The sequence below is a fragment of the Petaurus breviceps genome, unplaced genomic scaffold, assembly GCF_028583685.1.
Source record: "Petaurus breviceps papuanus isolate PSGF00001 unplaced genomic scaffold, PetGlider_PUasm1.0 176, whole genome shotgun sequence".
In the NCBI taxonomy this organism is placed as follows: Eukaryota; Metazoa; Chordata; class Mammalia; order Diprotodontia; family Petauridae; genus Petaurus; species Petaurus breviceps.
The window spans coordinates 14,941,535-14,963,779 of NW_027185771.1; the positions used below are offsets into that span (position 1 = coordinate 14,941,535).

The window sequence follows — 22,245 nt, forward strand, 5'->3', positions numbered from 1 at the left end:
TGTGTGTGTGTGTGTGTGTGTGTGTGTGTGTGTGTGTGTGTGTGTGTCCACGTGGGGTTACAAGGGAAAGCAGTTACAGTGAAATAGACTTATCAAAATATTTTTGAAAAACAAGTTCATGGACCCCAGGTTAAGAAAGCCTACACTAGCAGATGTCAAAGGAGCTTTCTAGTTCTAAAGCTTGTACCACCTCATCTGAGATTCCAGAATAGTCAGCGCCAGACGGTGTGCTAGAGCCAATTCACAGTGGCTTGGGAAAGTTGATTGTTAAATTTTCAGTGTGAGCCTATACACCTCAGAAACAAGCAAATGCTACAAATGAGGGCTTGATGTTTTGTTATGTTGCCTGTCTAGACTTAAGAGAGTGATGGAAAAAATATTAGTGAAGCAGATTTAACTTAAAAATGTTATACAGTTTTCCCCCAGGGAGGTAGATCTTGCCAACTTGCCACTTGCCAACACACCCCAGCCCCAGTCACAAGTTGCTTTTACTCCATAAAGCTCAGAACCAGATTAAAAAAAACCCAACTACCAAGTCCTGTCTATTATAGATTCACAGAACATTCATATTGACAGACACTTTCACACACAGGAAGTCAGAGCTGGAAGGGATAATTTAGTCCAATACCTTCATTTTACAGATTAGATAAATGGGTCTCAGAGAGGGAAAGTGACTTGCCCAGGATCACTCAGTTAGTAACAGCTGGGATTTAAACTCACATTCCTAGACTCCAGAATTATGAGAAAGGCTTTAGAGATCATCTATTCCAATCCCTAAATTTTAATGAGCAGAAATCTGAGGCCCAGAGAGTAGCAGCTGGTGGAGTGGTAGATAAAAAGCTGAGCCTTGAGTCAGGAAGAACTGAGTTCAAATCCTGCCTCAGATATTTACTACCTGTGTTATCCTGAGCAAGTCACTTAACCTCTGTTTGCCTCAGTTTCTTTAACTATAAAATAGGGATAATAAGAGCACCTGCCTCCCAGGGTTGTAAGAATCAAATGCAATAATATTTGCAAAAGTGGACTATTTGCATAGGGACTGGCACACAGTAGGCATTATATAACATTAAGTGACAGAACCAGGACTTAGCACTCCACATCAGTACTATCTCCACTATACCTCAACTCAATACAGTGTTATCTTCCCTGAAAGGAGCCAGGCCCAGAAAATTGGCAACAATGACAAAAGATAGCAATGGTCAGTGTTAGAAGAGATGTGGAGAGACAGGCACACGAATCCCCTGTTGGAGTTAGGAGTTATAAATGGATCCCACTATCCTAGAAGGCAATTTAGAATTATGCTAAAGAAATGGACGAAAAGCGTCCATATTCTTTGACACAGAGATCGTACTGCCAGACTATGACCCAAGGAAGTCTAGGGATAGAAATAGAAGTATACCCCCTGTAGCAGCAAGCACTCCAGCATCCCCAGGGTGGCTGCCAGCACAGGTTCTTAGATCTGCTTTTCTAAAGGAAAGCAACTCAAAATGGGTTAACAATCTTGCTTTAATCAAACATATGTCATTTACCTAGTTCAGGGGAAAAAGTCAGAACCCCAAAATTCAGAGTGTACAGAGGTTACAAGCAGAAATTACAAGAAGACAGAGAAACAAACAGATCAAGCAGACAGGCCTCCAACTGTCCAACCATCACACCCACACCTAGTCAGTGACCAGAGATGGCAAAGCCAGGGGCTCTCAACGGCTGCCCAGAGTCTCCTCAACTTTCTCAAAGTGAGCCCCAAAGCAAAGCCTCACATCAGGGCTTATATAGCCTTCTCCTGGCTCAGAGAATGTCACAACCCTCTAGACCCACTGCCCAATCACAAAGTATCTCCTGAAAAACAAGCCTCCTGCCACAGGCTCCAGGTGCACTTAAGCCTAGGGGCAGGGAAGATCTTAAATTAATATTCCCATAATACCCCCAAAGTATTTATAGCAGAACCTTTTGTAGCAGCAGAGAAATGAAAACAAAGAGAATGCTCGTCCATAACCTAAATATATCATGGAACATCGCTGTGCCCTAAGTACCACGGATGGGAACTGATGCCAAGTAAAGTAGCAAAACTAGGAACACAATAAATACAGTGACTACAATACAAATGACAAGAACAAAAAACAAATCCAAATTGTGTGGTTGGAATGATAAAGCTTGGCCCCAAAGGAGAGGGGAAATGGACTCCCTTCCCCTCCTCCACAGAGATGGCGGACTATGGGGATGGAGCGTTGCATATGTGATCAAGCTCAGGTAATTGGCTGATTAGTTTTACATTTGAACTGCTTTCTTCCCTTTCTTTTTTATATACCGTTATAAGAGATAGCTCTCTAGAGATGGAGGGGAAAGGATATTAAAAGCAAGAGATCAGTCATTTTTTTTTTTTTAAGGACAGGGACTAGAGTTAGTGATAGGAAGGAAGGTAGGGGAGGGGAAGATGCATCACTAGTGTTTTCTTCAAAGAAGGAACATAGAGTTCTGAGGGTGGGGACCAAAGAATAAAGTATCAATCTCGACCTCACCTCTCTCTCAACCAGGGAAGGAAATAGACTCACCTTCTTTCGTGAGTAGATACAGGGGATCGGCACCCAGAAAGAGCTGGAGAAGGAGTGGGGAGTGAGAGTGGGAGCCCAAACCCACCCCCAGATCTCATGACTGGGGACTATGACTCATTTCCCTTGAAGAGGCCAGTTTCCTCTGGGGTGGAGCCAAAACACATTGAGGGAAAGTATGATCCCGGCAGACTGTAATTGGAAGGGTCTTCTATTCAAACCACCTAAATCCCTGGAGCCTCCCACTTCTCACCGGGGAGTCTGAGGAATAAAGGAGCTCTCCCCATGGAAACCTTTTGCCCACTCTAGAGCTATGAAGCCAAGGCATTATTCTATTTGGGGATATACATGTAGCCTTGTGGCAGCCAAAGGGAGGAGGATGAAGCCCTTACTTCCCCCTTCAGCTCTGCTTCATCAATCACAGACTCTGCCCAAGGGGGGCATCCCTGGTATGCTCATGGTTGGTTTCCCATGGCTCCCTGTCTTTGCCCCTACTAAAACCAGTCATGGAGAGAGGACCATAAAACACCTGCCCTGTTCCCTCTGGTCCTAGAGGAAATGACTCAGCTTTCCACTGAAATTTCCTTGGTGCCATTGGAGGGGAGGCCACCACCCTTCCCCCGCAGGAATATATATACCCCTGCCCTCCCCCCAGCCCTACTCCATCTTGCCTGAGATTTCAGTTTCCATTTCTCCTAGATTAGCAGTAGGGTTTCCAGTCTTTGAAAAGAAGAAGTAAAGAAAAGGAGACCATCCTAGGACTAATAAACCAAGTAATGTGAATGGGGGTGGAGGGGTGGGGTAGAGAATAAAGTTGGACTGGGCTGGTCCTTTTCTCCTCCACCCAGCTAGTCCCTTCAGCCAAAAGCCGGGAGCCCCGAGGGAGGTAAACAGGGACTGGGAAATTCCCCAGACAATGCACCGGGCAGCCTGGCTGGGGGAGTGTTGATTACTCCAAAAGGATCTTTATTATCCCAGTTTCAGGCAGGAGATGGGGGGAGGGGAGGGGAAGGACACCAGGGTTAGAATCAGATACTGACCCCGTCTCTAATCCCACAAGACACCAGACTGAGCCCACCAATTTAGGAGAAGTAACTTTCTTGTGAGTGGGTGTTTGATTCTCTGAAAATAACTGAGGGGGAATTTCCCAGGGACAATCCAGGAAACAGATGGGATAGGAGGGTTGACATAATGACCTTGGACATACTGGTTCTGCCCAGTTGGGACGACGACTCCAGAGATACTCCTCACTAGCACTCCTTACTTCCTCTCTCACCTGGGTCCAGTGGTCTGAGGATGAAGGAGGAAAAGCAGAGCGGCAGGTGATCACACATCTGGAAGCTGATTAAATTAGACCCTAAAACAAGTCATTCTACAACTCCCATCCACTATCTGTATATTCCCCAGCATAGCTACAGAATTTGGTTAAGGAAGTACTTGATGTCCCAAGAGTGACTCAGACAGTATCCTCATTCTTCCCCAGGGGGATGTATCAACAGATAGGGACAGATCAAGGCCTCCAGGTATAATTGTAAGAATGTCTAGTGTAGGAGTTCTTAACCCGGAGTCCATAAACTTGTAGGTTTTAATAATTATTATTATAACATTTCAAAATAATTGCTTTCCTCTGCAATCCTTTGTATTACATGCTGAACATCAGTCAGCATGATCTAGTGGAAATGGCCCTAGACTTGGATCCAGGTAGGCCTAGGTTCAAATGTTGCCTCAGAGCAATTATATTATATTCCAATATAATTGGTTTCCTGTGTGATCCTATGTATTTTGTGCATATATAAAAATATTATTCTGAAAAGGGGTTCACAGGCTTCACCAGACTTCCAGAAGGTCTGAGATAATGATCTGAGTATCCATTGATTAGATATTGCCACCAATTGCTGCATCAATGATGCAGAGAGAGTTCTCAGAAGTGTTTTCTTATTCTCAGAGAACAGGCTCATCAGTATACAAAGTGAGAGAGTTCAGAGCATTTGCTTCAGAAACCTTATATAGAATGTGAATACATAAGAAGTACAGAAAATAGAATTTTACAGAAGGCAGGAAAGAGAGATAAAGATGTACATGCCTGGAAAAAGTAGGGGCAAGATAAGGACACCTGCCGGCTAGTCAAAAGAGTTACTGTGGCTTCTTTCCTAGTCCTGATTCTACAGATGGCAGGACCCTCTAGTTTCCAGGAAGGGTAGCTAGGTCATGTGCTGGGCCTGGAGTCAGCAGGACTCATCTTCCTGAGTTCAAATCTGACCTTAGATTCTTACTAGCTGTGTGACCCTGGACAAGTGTCACTGTTTACCTCAGTTTCCTCATCTGTAAAATGAACAAGAAAAGGAAATGGCAAACCACTTCAGTACCTTTGCCAAAAAAAATCTCAAATGATTGAAGAGTCAGACAAGACTGAAACAACCAAACAACAATAAAATTTCCAGGAACAACGTCTAGAAGCCCAAAAGAGAGGCCAAGACAGGATCCTTTTCTTATCATACAATTGAAAAGAAGTCTGAACTAGAGTTTCTTTCCCATCACAGTCTTTCTTTTTTATTATAGTGGCAGCAAGAAGCCCAGGCCAGAAATTGTCTTGTCATAGGTCGATGGCACAGAAGAGGTTAAGAAGAAAACAAGTATTTATTACTATGAACCAGATGCTTTATAAATATCTCATTCGATCCTTCCAACAACCCTGGGAGATAGGTGCTGTTCTTATTCTTAACTTACATTTGAAGAAACTGAGGCAAACAGAGGTTAAGTGACTTTCCCAGGGCCACACAGATAACAAAAATCTAAAGTTGGATTTGAATTTAGGTGCTCCTGATTCTAAGTCAGACATTCTATCTGCCATACCACTGACTGCCTCTGATCTACACGTTAAATAGATTCTTTTTGGCTTTGGGGGAAAGGAACTACGTGGCACATTTATCACAAGAGAAGTTATTTAATTGGAGAAAGAATATATAGATATCTGAGCATCATCACCTTGAATTCTGGAACATGCAGGCTCATCCAGTTGGGAAGACTCAAGTCAAGTCAACAAACATTGATTAATTACTTATTATGTGCTAGGTACTGTGCTAAGCCTGGAGGTATAAAGAAAGGCAAAGGATGGGGGTGGCTAGGTGGCACAGTGAATAGAACACCAGCCCTGGAGTCAGGAGGACCTGAGTTCAAATCCAGCCTCAGGCACTTAACACATAATCTTGTGACCTTGGGCAAGTCACTCAACCCCAATTGCCCTTCAAAAAGCAAAAAAAAAAAAAAAAAGACAGAAGATGGTCCCTGTTCTCGAGTCTAATAGGAGATCCAAGATGGGAGCAACCGTGCACAAACAAGACAGATACAGGATAGACTGGGAATAGTAACAGAGGGTTGATATTAAGTTGGAGGAGGACAGGGAAAGGTTCCTTGCAGAAGGATTAAAGCTGAGACTTGAAGGAAGATGTAGGTAAGTGTACAGCTGGTGAAAATGCCCAGAGTCTGGAGATGGAGTGTCTTGTGAGATGAACGGCAAGGAGAAGCCTTGTCACTGGAGCATAGAGTGCATGGAGGGGAGGAAGGTATAAGACAATTAGAAAGAGAAGGGGCCAGTCTATGAAGGGCTTTGAAAGCCAGAGGCTTTTATGTTTGATACTGGAAGTAACAGGGAGCCATTGGAGCTTGTTGAATAGGATCAGATCTGAACTTTGGGAAGATTAATTTGACCGCTGAGTAAGGATGGAATGGAATGGGAAGAGAATTTGCAAGCTGTTGTAGTAGTCTAGGGGTGAGGTGATGAGGGCTTGCACCATGATGGTGGTGGCAGTGTCAGAGGAGAGATGTTAAGAACACAGAAGGGGGTGGCTAGGTGGCGCAGTGAATAGAACACTGGCCCTGGAGTCAAGAGGACCTGAGTTCAAATGTGACCTCAGACACTTAACACACCAAAAAAATCCCTAGCTGTGTGACCTTGGGCAAGTCACTTAACTCCAATTGCCCTCCAAAAAGCAAAAAAAAACCAAAACTAGTTGAAATAATAACTTTAGCAGAGTTGCAGGATATAAAATAAATTTATATATTATGTGAAAACATATGAATAAGCAAGTCTTGCTATTGCTAATTAACAGGATACAAGTAGTATCTGAGAAGTGGGAGCATCCTCCCAAGCAGAAATTTACTGACCAGATGCTGGTACCAGCCTAAGCAAAGACATATTCTCTTCAAAGAAAGGCTTTGGGCTTTAGGTCACATTACACAAACCACCACACCCAGGTTGAGCCCTCTGACACTTACTGTGTGACCCTGGACAAGTCACTTGTGCACCTCACTCTTCTTCTCCGTGAGTTCCAATAGTTTAACAAATTTGTAATAAGCGTTTACATCACACAAGTTGTCCAGTACTTAGTACAGTGCCTGGCACATAGTAGGCACTTAATAAATGTTTATTGACTTCCTGACTGGTGGGTGTATATGACAAATGACATGAAATACATGACATGTGATTGCCTTTACGGAATTCTTACGAGGTTCAGCTGGGATTGTGTATGCAAGGGCTTTATAAACCTTAAAATGAAATAAAACCTCACTCCTACCTCAGCTCTGATAATGACTCTCTGATCTTTTCTTCCATTTCCCCTTCTTACCTTGGAAGATCCCCTCTGCCCCTGTGGCTCCCTCCTCCAACTGGCAAGTTCCTCCCAGAATGCCCATTTTGAGGAAGTGTCCAGGTCAGTCATGCTTCCTTAACTCCCCTCCCAAGCTGCTCCTGACCCTTCATGTACCTTTGTGGTCCCCCTCCACATCTTTAATGTACTGTGTTTCTCCATTAAAATGTAAGCTCCTTGAGGGCAGGGCATGTCTTAGGACAATGCCTGAAATACATAATAAATGCTTGTGGTTGACTTGTTGACCGGGGAAGGTCAAGTTAGAGATGCATTCTGTCTTTTGTATCCTCATCTACAGGCCTGTAGGCTCCTTCCTTCAGGAAAGGCCTTGGGAACATGTGAACATCCTGTCCCCCTACCTTCTTCAGGGCTATCCACACTATACTGAGTGGTGATGTACTAGAAATCACTTAGGGAGGGCCAGATTCAAACCCCAACTCTGTCGATAACCAGCTGTGTGACTTTGGGCAAGTCAACTTCCCTTTCCCAGACTGGTTCCTCATTTGTGAAATAAAGCCACTGGATTTTTCTTGTGTCCCGAGGCCCCTTCCAAACTCCTGACCCCCAGCTAGGTGCTACCGGTACAAAGCTACATATGACACATGCCTTGCCTAAAACGTGTAGTTTGAGAAGTCTTAGACAAGATCAAATCAGATCACAGATCAGAGAATTTGAGAGTTAGAAGAGGCCTTAGCAGCCAACTGGCCTAACACAGACATGAAAGTAATCTCCATTATAACATACCAGACAAATGGTCACCTGGCCTCAGCTCCGAGATTTCCAAAGAGGAAGCCCATTTTATAGCTGAACAGCTCTCACTGTTAGGAAGTTCCCCTCCCTCCCCCCACTTCATGCTTAATTTGCCTTAGGCAACATCCACCTGGTATCCTCTGGAGCCAGAGGACAAATCGGCATGGCACAGTGGATGGGTCACTAAACTTGGAATCAGGTAGATTCAAATCTTGCCTCAGACCATTATCAGCTATGTGATGCTGTGGATAAAGCACTGGGCCTGGAGTCAGGAAGATGGCCTCAGCTGTGTGACCCTGGGCAAATCACTTAACTCTGTTTCCCTCAGTTTCCTTATTTGTAAAATGGGCTGGAGAATGAAATGGCAAACCACTCCAGTATCTTTGCCAAGAAAACCCCAAATGGAGTAACAAAGAGTCAGGCATGGCTGGAACCAATGAACAATAAAAACACAGACTCTAAGCCACTCTCTTTCAACTTCCTCATGGGGCAAACAGGGAAGGTAGGTTAGACACCCTTAGGCTCCTTCTAGCTCTACACCTGTGATCTAAGATGAATCCTGCCTCCGCCCAATGACTGTGTTGTTATTGTCATGCAGTTTTTCAGTCGTGTCCAACTCTTTGTGACACTCAATAAAAGATTTCTTCAAATTTTTGACGAAAGTTATGATGACTTTTGAGCTTTCCTCTCTCCAGGTTAAATGTACACATTTCCTTCAGCCAGTCTTTGTGTGTCATGGGTTCAAGGTCCTTCACCTTCCTGGTTGTCCTTTTCCAGACATTTTAGCAATATCCTCCTTTGATAACGTCACCCAGGGTCAACTCTGTATGTTTGTCTGACCAAAGTAAATACAAAGAGGCTTTAAAACACCTTCCCACCACCACTCCCTGCCCCATCATATTCCTGGAAGTTGTGCCACTCCAGAAACTCCCTGAATTCGAATTTATTCTTTTGACTGCTATATCAAACTGTTCCTGATAATTTTACATTTATCTCTATTGAATTAAATCTCATTAAATTCAATTCACTGCTCAGCTTGGTCCACTAGATGTCCATTAGATTGTGAACTCCTTAAAGGGAGGGACTGTCCTTTGCTTTTCTTTTATTCTTTATCCAGACACTTGGCACAGTGCCTGGCATTTAATAAATGCTATTGACTGACTTACTGATGATCTCTTTCGGAGATTGATTGTCACCAGGGTGTTAGCTATCCCTCCCAGTTCATTTGCAAGTTGATAAGTATACAATCTATTCTTTTATCCAAGTAATGAATAAAAAGGTAAAGCCTGAGACTAAGATTCCTGGTATATTCTACTGAAAATCTGACAACATTAAAACATTAACTCTGAGTAAGACCATCTAACTGGTTCTGAATTCACCTGACTATACTGTCACCTAATTCATACCTCATTTTCTTTACAAGAATATGAAATACTTTATCAAATGCTTTGCTAAAACTTGGGTAGAAAATTTGGGACATTAATACACTGGTGGTGGAGTTGTGAACTGATCCAACCATTCTAGAGAACCATTTGGAACTATGCCCAAAGGGCAATCAAACTGTACATACCCTTTGACCCCACAATACCACTACCAGGTCTGTATCCCAAGGGATCATAAGAAAGAGAAAAGGACCCACATGTACAAAAATATTTATAGCAGCTCTTTTTGTGGTGGCAAAGAATTGGAAATTGAGGGGATGCTTATCAATTGGGAAATGGCTGTAAGTTGTGGTATATGAATGTAATGGAATACTATTGTGCTATAAGAAATAATGAGCAGGCAGATTTCAGTAAAACCTGGAAAAGACTTACATGAACTGATGCTGAGTCAGGAGAACATCGTACATAGTAATGGCAACATTATACAATGATCAACTATGACTGACTTAGCTTGTCTCAGCAATGCAATGATCTAAGACAATTCCAAAAGACTTATGATGGAAAATGCTATTCACATCCAGAGAAAGAACTATGGAGTCTGAATGAAGATTGAAGCATACTATTTTCACTTTATTTTTCATAGTTTCTTCATTTTGTTCTGTTTTTTTCTTTCACAACATGACTAATATAGAACATATTTTAGATAATTGCATATATATATAATCTATATCAAATAGCTTAATATCTTAAGGTAAGAAGGAGGGGAGGGAGGGAGAAAGAAAATTTGGAACTTAATATTTTATTTAAAAAAAGAATGTTAAAAATTGTCTTTACATGTAATTTTTAAAGTACTATTAAAAAAATTAAATGGGTAAATTATTGCCAACACTTCCTTCATCTTCTGGTTTAGTCTTTTCAAAAAAGGAAAGGTATGGTTTGTATGACTTCACATATGCCTTCTCAAGGAGTTGAGAGAGAGATGGGAGAGAGAGAATTTGGAATTCAAAATTTTATTTTTAAAAAATATTTTCTCTTCCCTCAATATAAAAACAATTTTTAACACTCATTTAAAAAAAAATTTGAGTTCCAAATTTTCTCCCTTCCTCCCACACCAGGGGGCCCAGGTGGTAAGCAATTTGATATAGGTTATATATATATATATGTGAAATCATGCAAAACACATTTCCATACTAGTCATGTTGTGGAAGAAAACAGATTTTTTTAAAAACCATGAAAAAAAATAAAGTGAAAAATAGTCTGCTTTGATCTGCATTCAGACTCCATAAACTCCTTCTCTGGAGGTCATTTGTCTGCAAGGGTGCATTTTGTCTTGGATCATTGCTGAGAAGAGCTAAGCCATTCACAGCTGATCATTGTATAATACTGCTGTTACCGTGTACAATGTTCTCCTGGTTCTGCTCACTTCATTCAGCATCGGTTCATGTAAGTACAGGTTTTTCTGAAATCTGCCTGCTCACCATTTCTCATGGAACAATAGTATTCCATTACATTCATGTACCACAACTTGTTCAGCCATTCCCCAACTGATGAGCATCCCCTCAATTTCTAATTCTTTGCCACCACAAAAAGAGCTGCTAGAAATAATTTTGTACATATAGAACCTTTTCTTTTAACCTATTTGGAGTACTAAACTAGTAATGTAGTATTTCTGGATCAAAGGATATGCATAATTTCATAGTCCTTTGGGCTTAGGAACTCAGTTTTGGTTTTTGTTTGTTTTTGTTTTTTGCTTTTTGGAAGGCAATTGGGGTTAAGTGACTTGCCCAAAGTCACATGGCTAGTGTGTCAAGCGTCTGAGGCTAGATTTGAACTCAGGTCCTCCTGACTCCAGGGCTGGTGCTCTATTCACTGTGCTGCCTAGCCACCCCTGGGAACTCTTTTTTTTTTTTAAATGAATGTCAAAAAAATTTTTAAATGTAATTGGAAAATATTAAAATAAAAATATATCAAAAAGGGAAAGGTTAGTCTGGTATGCCTCATTTTTTTTTTTTGCCAATTTTAAATAGATTTTATTCTCCAGGACAATTGCATTTCCACTTGTTTACAGTACTGATGAAGTGCAATGTTGTTCACTTTTCTCCCTCTACACACATTCAAGTATTCAGAATGTCCAGATTTACAGAGTAGCTTAAATGTTACTTTTAAACTGCTGCAGTTTAAAAGTAACATTTAAGCTACTCTGTAAATCTTGGCTACAAATTTGAGTCCTTCAATTTTTGGAAAGCTGTGTGGAATGCCCTTTCTTCTGATGGGTTTAGTCAACCTCTTCAATGGTGGGTCCAGAAGAAGGTGGGGCTGCTCCACCCCCTGGGAACCCACCAGGTGTGCCTCCTGGCATGCCTCCTGCACTCTGGTACAGCTTAGTAATGATGGGCTTGCAGACTTTCTCCAGTTCTTTCTACTGATGCTCAGATTCTTCCTTCTCAGCAGTCTGGCTCATATCCAGCCAGTTAATTATTTCATTACATTGTCAAAGATCTTCTGTTTGTCTTCATCACCAATTGCCTTGCAGTTTTTTTTTAAGCAACTGGGGTTAAGTAACTTGCTCAAGGTTACAAGGTCAGTTATTTCTGGGTGTGGTACTAAGTATCAGAGCCCTGATTTGATCCCAGGTCATCTCGACACTGGGGCCAGTGCTCTTACTCGCTGAGCCACCTGGCCGCCCCTAAGCAACTGGGGTTAAGTAACTTGCTCAAGGTTACATGGCCAGGTGTTTCTGAGTGGGTGCTAAGTGTCTGAGCCTGGATTCGATCCCAGGTCATCCTAACTCTGGGGCCAGTGCTCCTACTCGCTGTGCTACCTGGCCACCCCTGCCTTGCAGTTTTTCATCCTCTACGGTTGCTTTCATGTTGAAAGCATAAGATTCAAGAGAATTCTTGGAAGACACCTTGTCTCTCTGCTTTTCATCCTCAGCCTTGTATTCCTCAGCCTCCTGGACCATACGCTCAATGTCTTCTTTGCTCAGATGTCCTTTATTGTTGGTGATGGTGATCATGTTTTCCTTGTCTGTGCTCTTAGCCACAGCAGAAACATTGAGGATGCCATTTACATCAATATCAAATGTTCCTTCAATCTGAGGAACACCCCTGGGTGCTGGGGGAATTCCTGTGAGCTTAAATTTGCCAAACAGGTTGTTATCCTTTGTCATTGCTCTCTCACCTTCATAAACCTGAAAAAGCACACCAGGATGGCTGTCCAAACAGGTGGTAAAAATCTGTCTGCTGGGTGGGGATGGTGATATTACATTTGATCAGAACTCCACCGGCAGCTTCAATTCCAAGGGAAAGAGGAGTGACATCCAACAACAGCAAGTCCTGCACATTCTCAAACTTATCTCCAGACAAAATGGCAGCCTGGACAGCTGCACCATAAGCAGCAGCCTCATCAGGATTGATACTCTTTTTGAGCTCCTTGCCAATGAAGAGGTCTTGCAGAAGCTTCTGGATTTTGGGGATTCGAGTGGAACCACCCACCAGGATGATGTCATGAATCTGAGACTTACCTAGCTTGGTGTCTCCACAGGGTCCAGCATGCCACAGAAGAGATCAGCATTCAGATCTTCAAAACGCCCTTGGGTGATTGATGTAAAGAAGTTGATACCTTCATAGAAGGAGTCAATCTCAATACTGGCCTGGGTACTGGAAGACAGGGTACGCTTTGCATGTTCACAAGCAGTGTGAAGATGGTGAACAGCCCTCTTGTTCTCACTGATGTCCTTCGGCTTGAACTTGGCAATGAAATGGTGGACCATTGGGTTGTCAAAGTCTTCCCCACCCAAGTGGGTGCCCCAGCTGTGGACTTTACCTCAAAGATGCCATCGTCAATGGTAAGAATGGAGACATCGAAAGTACCACCTCCAAGGTCAAAGATCAACACACATTTCTCTCAGAACCAACCTTTTTGTCCAAGCCATAAGCAATAGCAGCAGCAGTTATAGCAGCCAATCATTAATGGCTCATTAATGATTCTGAGCACATTGAGAGCGGCTATGGCTCCAGCATCTTTGGTGGCCTGACGTTGGGAATCATTGAAATAGGCTGGTATGGTGACCACAGCATTTGTGACAGTCTTCCCAAGGCAAGCTTCAGCAATTTCTTTCATCTTGGTCGAGACCATAGAAGATACCTCTTCTGGATAGAACCTTTTGGTCTTCCCTTTGTATGCACTTGGACCTTAGTCCTGCCTGCATCATTCACCATTGTAAAAGGCTAATGCTTCATGTCTGATTGTACAATTGCATCATCAAATCTGCTACCAATCAGACGTTTGGCATCAAAAACTGTGTTGGTGGGGTTCATTGCAGCATCATCAAATAAATGTTCTGTGTCAGTGAAGGCGATGTAGCTTGGGGTGGTTCTTTTTCCTTGGCCATTAGCAATGATCTCCACTTTCCCATGTTGGAAGACTCCCACAAAGTAAGTGGTGCCAAAATCAATGCCAACTTCGGGTCTCTTCAACATGCTTGCTAGGGAGTCAGGGGTTGTAGCTGACCACTATGGAGAAAGAAGGGCTGCTGCTGCACGGAGTAGACCTGGTATGCCTCATTTTTAAGGAAGTCATGCTTTAACTCTAATTATTGCTTCCCTTTCTAATAGCTATTGTTTACATAGAACTTTTAAGTGGTTTGCAAAGCATTTTATTTCATTTTATCCTCACAACACTGGGAGATAAATGCTATTATTATCCCCATTTGACCAATGAGGAAATAGAGGCTGAGAGGTTATGACTAGTATCTGGGGTTGGTTCTGAACTTGTCTTTCCCACTCTAGGCCCAGATCTCTATCCACTTCACCACCTATCTCTAAGTGTTTGTCAACCATCTCTTAATGATCTGTTCTAGGGAGCAGCTAGGTGGCACTGGGGGTCAATAAGTGGCCCAGTGAATAGAGCACCAGCCCTGGAGTCAGGAGGACCCAAGTTCAAATCCAGCCTCAGACATTTAACACTTACTAACCATGTGACCTTGAGTAAGTCACTTAACCCCAATTGACCTACCTTCCCCCCTCCAAAAAAAGCAAAAAAATGAAAAAAAAAAATGATCTGTTCTAGAATCTTCCTAGGAAAAGTCAAACTTACTGGTCTATAGTTTTCAGGCTTCATTCTCTTTCCTTTTTATGAAAATTGGGCTATTTTCCTATTTTCCATGATCCTTCAAATCTCTCTCACTGAAGGTGGCTCAGGAGCAGTACATGCCAATACTTTCAGGTTCCATCTGCTCCAGGCTGAATTCATGAAGTGCAGTTAGGAGCTCTTATGACTCACCAATCTCTTGTAAGTCGATTTTTGTGTCATTTATAGTGACCTGTGCAAACAAAATGAGAATTATGCAGATCTGCCTTTTCTCTGTCAGTTCCTTGGACCTCAAGCAAAGGCCCTAGACTTTTGTAGTTTTCCCCCCACATGTGACTTATCTGGCCTGTCTTCTGTCCAGAGTATACACAAGTTTACAGTGTACCATTATCGATTTTTAAGGAATTTAATGAGGTAAACTATTTGGCAATATGACCATGACAGGTGATCACAGTAAAGGAGAGAACAAGGCCAACATGGATAGATTTGAGGGAGAACTCAGTATTCACCTGGGGCCTAGGGTGTCTTGCTTCCTGGAAGAAGCGGTACTTGAGTTGGGCCTAAGAGAGTGTACATGTTATTCCAGGGTTCACCATGTCAGCCCTGTTCTCAACAAACTCCAGGGACTCCCTATCACTTTCAGGGTCAAAGAGAAAATCGGAACCTCCTCCCCCACCCTCCACCTTTCCAGTTTTCTTAAACCTCATACCCTCTTCCATTCAGTGACTTTGGCCTAACTGCTGTTCTTTGAACAAAACACTCTCCAAACTCCAAACTCTTAGTCATTCTCCAAGTTGTGTCCCCAAGTCTCCTCATCTCCATCTCCTGATTTCCCTGGCTTTCTTCATGTGTCACCTAAAAGCCCATCTATAGGATTACCTATAGGATAGCCCATTCCTCTTAAATTCCAGTGCCTTTTCTCTGTTATTTCCTATTTATCCTGCATGTGATTTGTTTGCACAGTTATTTTGCAGGTTGTCCCTCTCTCACAGAGTTAGACTGTGAGCAAGGTCCTGTCTTTTGCAGGGCCTGGCACATAGTAGGCACTTAATGTTTGCTGACTGTGTGAGTAAAAGTACAGAGATCAGGCAATGGGGGAAAAGTGTTTGGCTTGCCTCTGCAATGTTATCAGGGTTGTTTCTTTGTATTGCATCATGATGGAGTGGTAAGGGAAAGGAAACAAAGCCTGCCAGCATCATACTCCCAAGTTTAGGGGCTTTGTGTTCAGCTCGACCCTAACTATTCCCCACCATTACCCAGACAGGGCTTATCAACAGTGTCCTCTCTACTGAGGCCTATCTGTGCTGTATGTAGCCTGTCCTCTCAAGACCAGGTTCTTTTCTTTCAAACTAACAATTAATTCATCTGATTAAACTAGGATGACAATATGCTAATAGAAAGGCTATTAGCAGAACAAGTAAGGTCCCCTCCATCCCTCCCTTAGCACCCCTGTGGTTAACATGTGACACATACTTCAGTGAGGGGACAATGGAGTGTGACCATGATTACCCCTTCCTCCCCCTCCCCCTCGTGCAATTCCCAGCACCAGGCCTGCATGTAACCAGTGATCAAGACAGATTTGAATTTGACTAAGAGATGCCTTGCATTATCATATTTACTTTTATTACTATCCATTACGTGTCTCAAAGTACACATGTGCAAAATTTCCCAGTGAAGTCAGTCATTCAGACCAAAAGTTATATGCACATAAGCACACACACATACACACATACATTATATATATATATATATAGCATATGATATACAATAAAATCCAATAGATTTCATATAAAATACTGTTAAAATATAGAGCAGCAAAGTCCTGGCAAAACATTCCCTGATTTTTTTTGGAGCAGACCCTGGATCCTCCAGGGCATCCTCTGGGTCCTTGGTGGCCCTGGCCCCACTCCATCCAGGGGCCATCACTGACTGTGGTATCTGAGGTCACAGCCAATGGGAGGCACTGTTTGCTACAGGGTCTCTTCCCAGCAGTTGTATTAGCCTTCTCAGGATTAGAGCTGGACATTTTCTCTTCAATCTTATTGTCGGAGAATACATTTGGTCCTCAAAAACATAGTTTTTTGTAGGGTTGGGGTTTGTTTGTTTTTTTAAAGAAAGTTGCATTTTTTTTTCCCTTGGTGGAGAAAAATAACCAAAAAAATCCATAAACCTAAGCTTTTGTGATGGAGTGGACAACTTCATTTACTTCAACTCAAGCTCAGTGGTCATGAAATGTCAACTCATTCCAGCCCTCTTTTTGAAAATGTTGCAACATTTACTTCAAAAACATGATCTGCATTGTGATGCTAGATTATCGCTTGTAGAAAAACAACTCGGACTTGTCCAGATTAGTAGAGATTTGAAAAATCCCCTGCCCTACCCACACAGGGATGACAAAGGGTGGCACTCCAGGTCTCTGGATGGCACGCCGAGTGAATGCCCATCGGTTCTCCTCCTGTTATGTGGGAAGCACTCAGGCTCTTAGTAAAGGCCCCTGTCAATTACCAACCAATCCGTGGGTCTTTTGGTCCTTCCTGATCCATGAAATCAGGCAGCACCTAGAGGTCAGACCAGGTTAGGAGGGTCTAGATTCCAGGTTAGAAATGCTGGCAATCTGAAGGAGGTGGTGAGGCCACAGGTTAGGCTGAAGTAGAAGTCAGAGGAGATGCATACCAGGGAAGGGAGTGAGCCATCATGCATTCTTCAAAAGCTAGAGCTGCAGGTCCCTAGATTTCTTCCCTTAGAGCACAAATGGGATATAGACTGAAACCTTGACCCTGCTTCATCTGCCAGCTCCCTCCTGGGCTAAACCACATTATATCCATCTGGGGACCGAAAACTACATATACAAATGTGCACATGAAGCACTGGAGACGTTATGTTCATCATAAAACCAACGCTGCCCCCACCTTTTCTACCATAAGATCCAGCTTTAAGGAAATTAATATGGAAAAATTAATATGGAAATTTAATGGAAAATCCTGATGCTTTTTGTAATCTGAACTGGGAATTCCCTTTTTAGGGAGTAAACATGAGTCCTAGATCACTGAGAAAGGGTGTTTTCTGGGCCCACCTGGCCTCAAACCCTTAACCAAACCTGATACCAAGAGTAGTTTTCTGCCTTGATCCTCTCCCTAGGATCCAGAAACAACCTGGAGTCTGAGATCCCAATAGGATTTCTCATAACACAGGCTAAACAATAATTAAATTATACAAATACAGTAGTGCTCTTATGGGAGTTTGGGGCAGAGGGTGGGGGGTGAGGGATAACCAGTTCCTATGGGCAATACAAGCAGCATGGTCACTTTAAAGTCTCCTTAGGACACAGTCATGGGAGGAAGAGCTAAAGAAACTTGACAGTGAGGGTAAAGTACATACAGTTTGCATAAGACTCCTGGATTGAGGAGGAGGATTCAGTACAAGTACCTACTGCACTACAGCCCAGAAATCCAAGGATCTGAAACCTCACCCAGAAACCAGAATCCTCTCTTCTTGCCATGCTGGCAGGACCCCTTGGACAGTAAATAGTACAGGGACCAAACCAGTGACCTGCCTGTCTGCCCCTGCCCAGAAAGACTCAGAGAAATGTACATGGATAATTAACTACTTTGGTATGAACATAAAACTCTTTCCCTAGATCCCCAATCTATAAAACAATAGCACCAGGGGACGGGATGCTTCCCAGAGAAGTTTTAAAAAACCACACTGTGTGAAATTGAGGGCTATGGTCCTCTCTTCCATTGTGCTGAGAAAATACAGAGTCTGGCAGTAACACACAGTTAATACAGCCTTTAAAAATAGAAAGAGGGGGAAACCCAAACCAAAGTCTAGGGAGCACAAGATGCCCCAGCAGCAGGCAGATCCTCCACTTACAACTTGAGGAACGAAAGGGCAGAATGGAGGGCAGAGGGCATGTGTAACGGTTGGGTCAAAAGCAAAACCGGAAGCCACGTGCACAGAGGACTAGAAAAACAGATCATATGGATGCTTTATCCTATCCAAAGTTTGGGAGATAAGGAAAAACATGGCAGGAAAGGAAAGGAGGCTCTGAAGGAGACATTGTTACAGCTAAAGAAGGCAGCCTTGAATGGCCACTGTGTTGTGTTGTGTAAGAATCAGGGTGTCCCATGTCTTAAGGGACCCTGGCCAAGAGCTGGAGACTGGTTTTGGCAGTATGGTCATCCCTCCCTCCCTCTCACTCTTGAGAGAGGCCTGAAGCCTGAAGTTGTGACAGCACCAGCAACACAATGATGATAGGACTGGATTCCTCTCTTCTCTTGAAGTAGGGTCAGCTGAGTCAACACCTGGACTGTGTCGAACTCAGGGTATGCCCAAAACAAGGTCTTCTTTACATTTCTGAGAATTTAAAATAAAAATAGAGCCCAAAAGACAAACTGGAAAAGATGTGTGTGAAACCTTTCTAGGGACCTCTGAGACCAATCTCTTTTGCCTCCACTCAATAAACAGCTCTACCAATAATTAGACGTGTTCCCTTTACAGAAATCAAGAAGCTCACTGTGTGGATTTGACCCAAAAGCCAACCAAATGGGATGGTAAGGCCAGGAAAGAGAATATATCTAATCACTGATGCAGAGCTGAGACCTCATTCACATCAAAATAGCAGAACAAATCATGGCCTGTAGGGAGGAGGCCCAGTTCAAAACTCTGATTTAAAAAATAAAAATTAAATTAAGAAACAAAACAAAACAGAACACCTTCAGGATAGTGAAGCAGCATTTTCCCCCTCGTCGGGTTGGAAGGGAAGGCATCCGGGGTGATGGAGTGTGGAGGCTGCTGGGACACAGCATCACAAACCAAAGAGAATATTCTTCAAGTAGGAAAGAGCCGTCCCATTTGAGAGCATCTGAATATGCTCGTTGCCCTTGAGCTCCAGCAGGGTCACCTCGTATTTCTGCTGGTTCACCCACTTCTGGCAGTGCAGGGAGCTCTCCACATTCACTGTGCCGTCACCGTCACCATAGAAGATCTTGGGGTCTCGGTCAGGAAAGCCTTCATAATAGAAAGAATCCGGTGTCTGGACACCAGTACCATAGAGACAATGGAGCCGGACTCCAGGGGGAGTCATCTGATAGACCAAGGGCTCTGTGTCTTGTCTCATGAACCAGCCATCTTCAAAGCCAATATCCTTATAGAACTTCTCATAGTCCCGCAGGGTGTAGTTGGCTTTGGGGGTTCTCACAAAGATCTTGTCTGGGGACCAAGTATAATTGTAGGGAAGCAGCCAACTGGTTGAGACAGCAGATCTCTGTTGCTCTCTGATTTTCAGAGGACTGATGACCGGAATTCTGTTGTTGTCTCCTGTAGTAGGGTAAAGGATTTGATTATTCATTATGGCTTGCCACCTGACTTCTCTCCCTGCCTACTCAGCAGCTCTTAGCTCACTAAGAAGACCCAGAAATGTGCCAGGGGGTGAGTAAACACCTACTGAGCCATCCAGATTAACCAAGAGGGGAGCAAAAGTGTGGGTATATCTGAGTTCAGGTTTCTCCTTGCAGGGAAGGGTCATGGAGGGTTTGCTTCCCAATTAGCCATGGTCTTTGGCCTTTGACCGCTCTGGTTTAGCCACCCCTACAAGATAACCCACGACAAGATCTCTCACTGCAGTGCTTCTGCAGGTACAGGGCAGGATCCCAGAGGGCTAGACTGAGATCCAAAAGGAGTAGAGTTCAAGAAAGAAATAACTGAAGACTCTGCCTTTCTCCATCCACAATCCATGAAGAAACCTAGAGGCAGGAGTGACATGTAAAGCCACCAGGTGTCACTGCTGACTCACAAGGCAGAGGCCAAGAGAATCCCAAGTTCATGTTCATAGCTTCTAGAGCTGAAAGGGACCTCGGGTCTTCTACTTATTTTTAATGATAAGAAATATAGGGGCGGCTAGATGGCACAGTGAGTAAAGCGCCGGCCCTGGAGTCAGGAGGACCTGAGTTCAGTTCCGACCTCAGACACTTAACACCCACACAAAAAAACTAGCCGTGCAACCTTGGGCAAGTTATTTAACTCCAACTGCCCTCAAAAAAAAAAAAAGAAATATAACGCACAGTATGGTGAATTTACTTGCCAAAAGACCTCCAACTGGGATTCCCATCTACGTCTGAGATCAAACTCCCAACAACCACTTCATTATGTGACTCTGGCCTCATTACTGGAGATTCAATAGCCCAATATCATAAAGGTTGTCTAACGGAACCCAAAGTGAGGAAGAATAGCCAAGAACAGTCTTCCTAAATAAATGCCCAGAGGGAGGAGGAAAGGAAAAGCAGAGAACCATCACACACAAGGGCAAACAGGGCCTGCAGAGTGTCCTTTCTGCAACCCCTTCATTTTAAAGATGAAGACATTGAGGCAAGTTGGCAGCTCAGACAACAATGCCCAGAAGGCACATAGACATAGAAAGGAAAAAAGGTCACTGGTCTGAGAAATCATTCAGAGGATACATTCCCACTCCAGGAACCTGGTGCTACAAACAACTGCTGCTGTCCATGTTTTACATGCCCTCCCCTCCACAAGTATAGAGAGCAATCAATGAGCCTTGCTTCTTTAAAACCACATGTGGGGGCAGCCAGGTGGTGCAGAGAGTAAGAGCGCCGGCCCCGGAGTCAGGAGACCCAGGATCGGCTCCGGCCTCAGATACTTGGCACCCACACAAAATAACAGGCTGTGTAACCTTGAGCAAGTTACTTAACCCCAATTGTTTAAAAAAAAAAACAAAAACCACATGGGGCAGTACTCCTGGAGGGGAGGTCGGGTGACGAGCACCATACCCCGTTGCCAGTCCAAGTACTGCCACTTGGTAGCTGTATAAACTGAAGCAAATTACTCCTTTGCCCCAGGTCATCACTTCTCTCAGAGTGAAATGAGAGGGGGTTAGACAGGAGGACTGATCTTTTGGAGGGCAGTTGGGGTTAAGTGACTTGCCCAAAGTCACATGGCTAGTAAGTGTGTCTAGTGTCTGAGTCCGGATTTGAACTCAGGTCCTCCTGACTCCAGGGCCAGTGTTCTATTCACTGCACCACCTAGCCGCCCCCTTGGGTACATTCTTTAACCCTGAAGATGAGCCCTGGGGTCTCTGGAGCAATAACAGCAAATAAAAACCACTAAGTGGAGATGTGACTTTCTGTTCAGGGAAGGCAAACAACAGGAGTGACATGGACATGGCGCTTTCAAGTTTGCGGCACACTTAATAGGCACCAGAGAATCAGCTGTTTAGAGTGCAAAGGGCCCGCAGGGGCTTTGAAGTGAAGCCCTTTCATCTGACAAGAGGAACTGACAGCCACTCAGCTACCACAGGCCTGAAGCAGGATCTGAATCCAGGTACTCCTGAACTCTTATCTCCTATGCCAAGCATTATCTAACAGGAGCCTGGCAGCAGCCATGTGAGGCGACACTGCTATTATCTCTCTGTTATAGACAAGGAAATGAAAGCTTAGGCAAAGTAAGTGACCTGACTATAATCCTAAACTACTGTCAGGCCTGGAACTGAACCCAAGCTTTCCGCTAGGCTGAGTCCCTCCAAATGATCGGCAGCTTCAGTGAACTCCAAGCTCATTAACTCATCCTTGGCTTGGGCCATAGCGTCACCAAGAGAAATGCTATCCTAGACTGCAATAAGAAAGATCTAAGGGTGTGGCTAGGTGGCACAGTGAATAGAGTACTGGCCCTGGAGTCAGGAGGACCTGAGTTCAGATTCGGCCTCAGACACGTAACACAAAACTAGCCATGTGACCTTGGGCAAGTCACTTAACCCCAATTGCCCTCCAAAAAGCGAGGGGAAGGGAGGGGAGAGGAGAGGGGAGGGGAGGGGAGGAG

At 43.7% G+C, this 22,245-nt stretch overlaps 1 protein-coding gene and 1 pseudogene across 2 annotated transcripts in view; both read right to left on the reverse strand.

Annotated features, from left to right (window-relative positions):
• PLA2G15 (phospholipase A2 group XV) overlaps positions 1-22,245 on the reverse strand; it is a 71,138-nt gene that overhangs the window by 8,644 nt on the left and 40,249 nt on the right. The window contains exon 6 of one of the 2 annotated variants that reach the window (XR_011167886.1): positions 19,131-19,734. Coding sequence is in view for 1 of the 2 variants with exons in the window: in XM_069085681.1 (XP_068941782.1) it covers positions 19,223-19,734 (512 nt within the window). In the remaining variant the exon portion in view is untranslated. Of the gene's footprint in view, positions 1-16,016; positions 19,735-22,245 lie in introns of those variants that run through there. The other variant, XM_069085681.1, reaches the window with a different exon arrangement.
• On the reverse strand, positions 11,325-14,226 carry LOC138159599 (heat shock cognate 71 kDa protein-like; annotated as a pseudogene).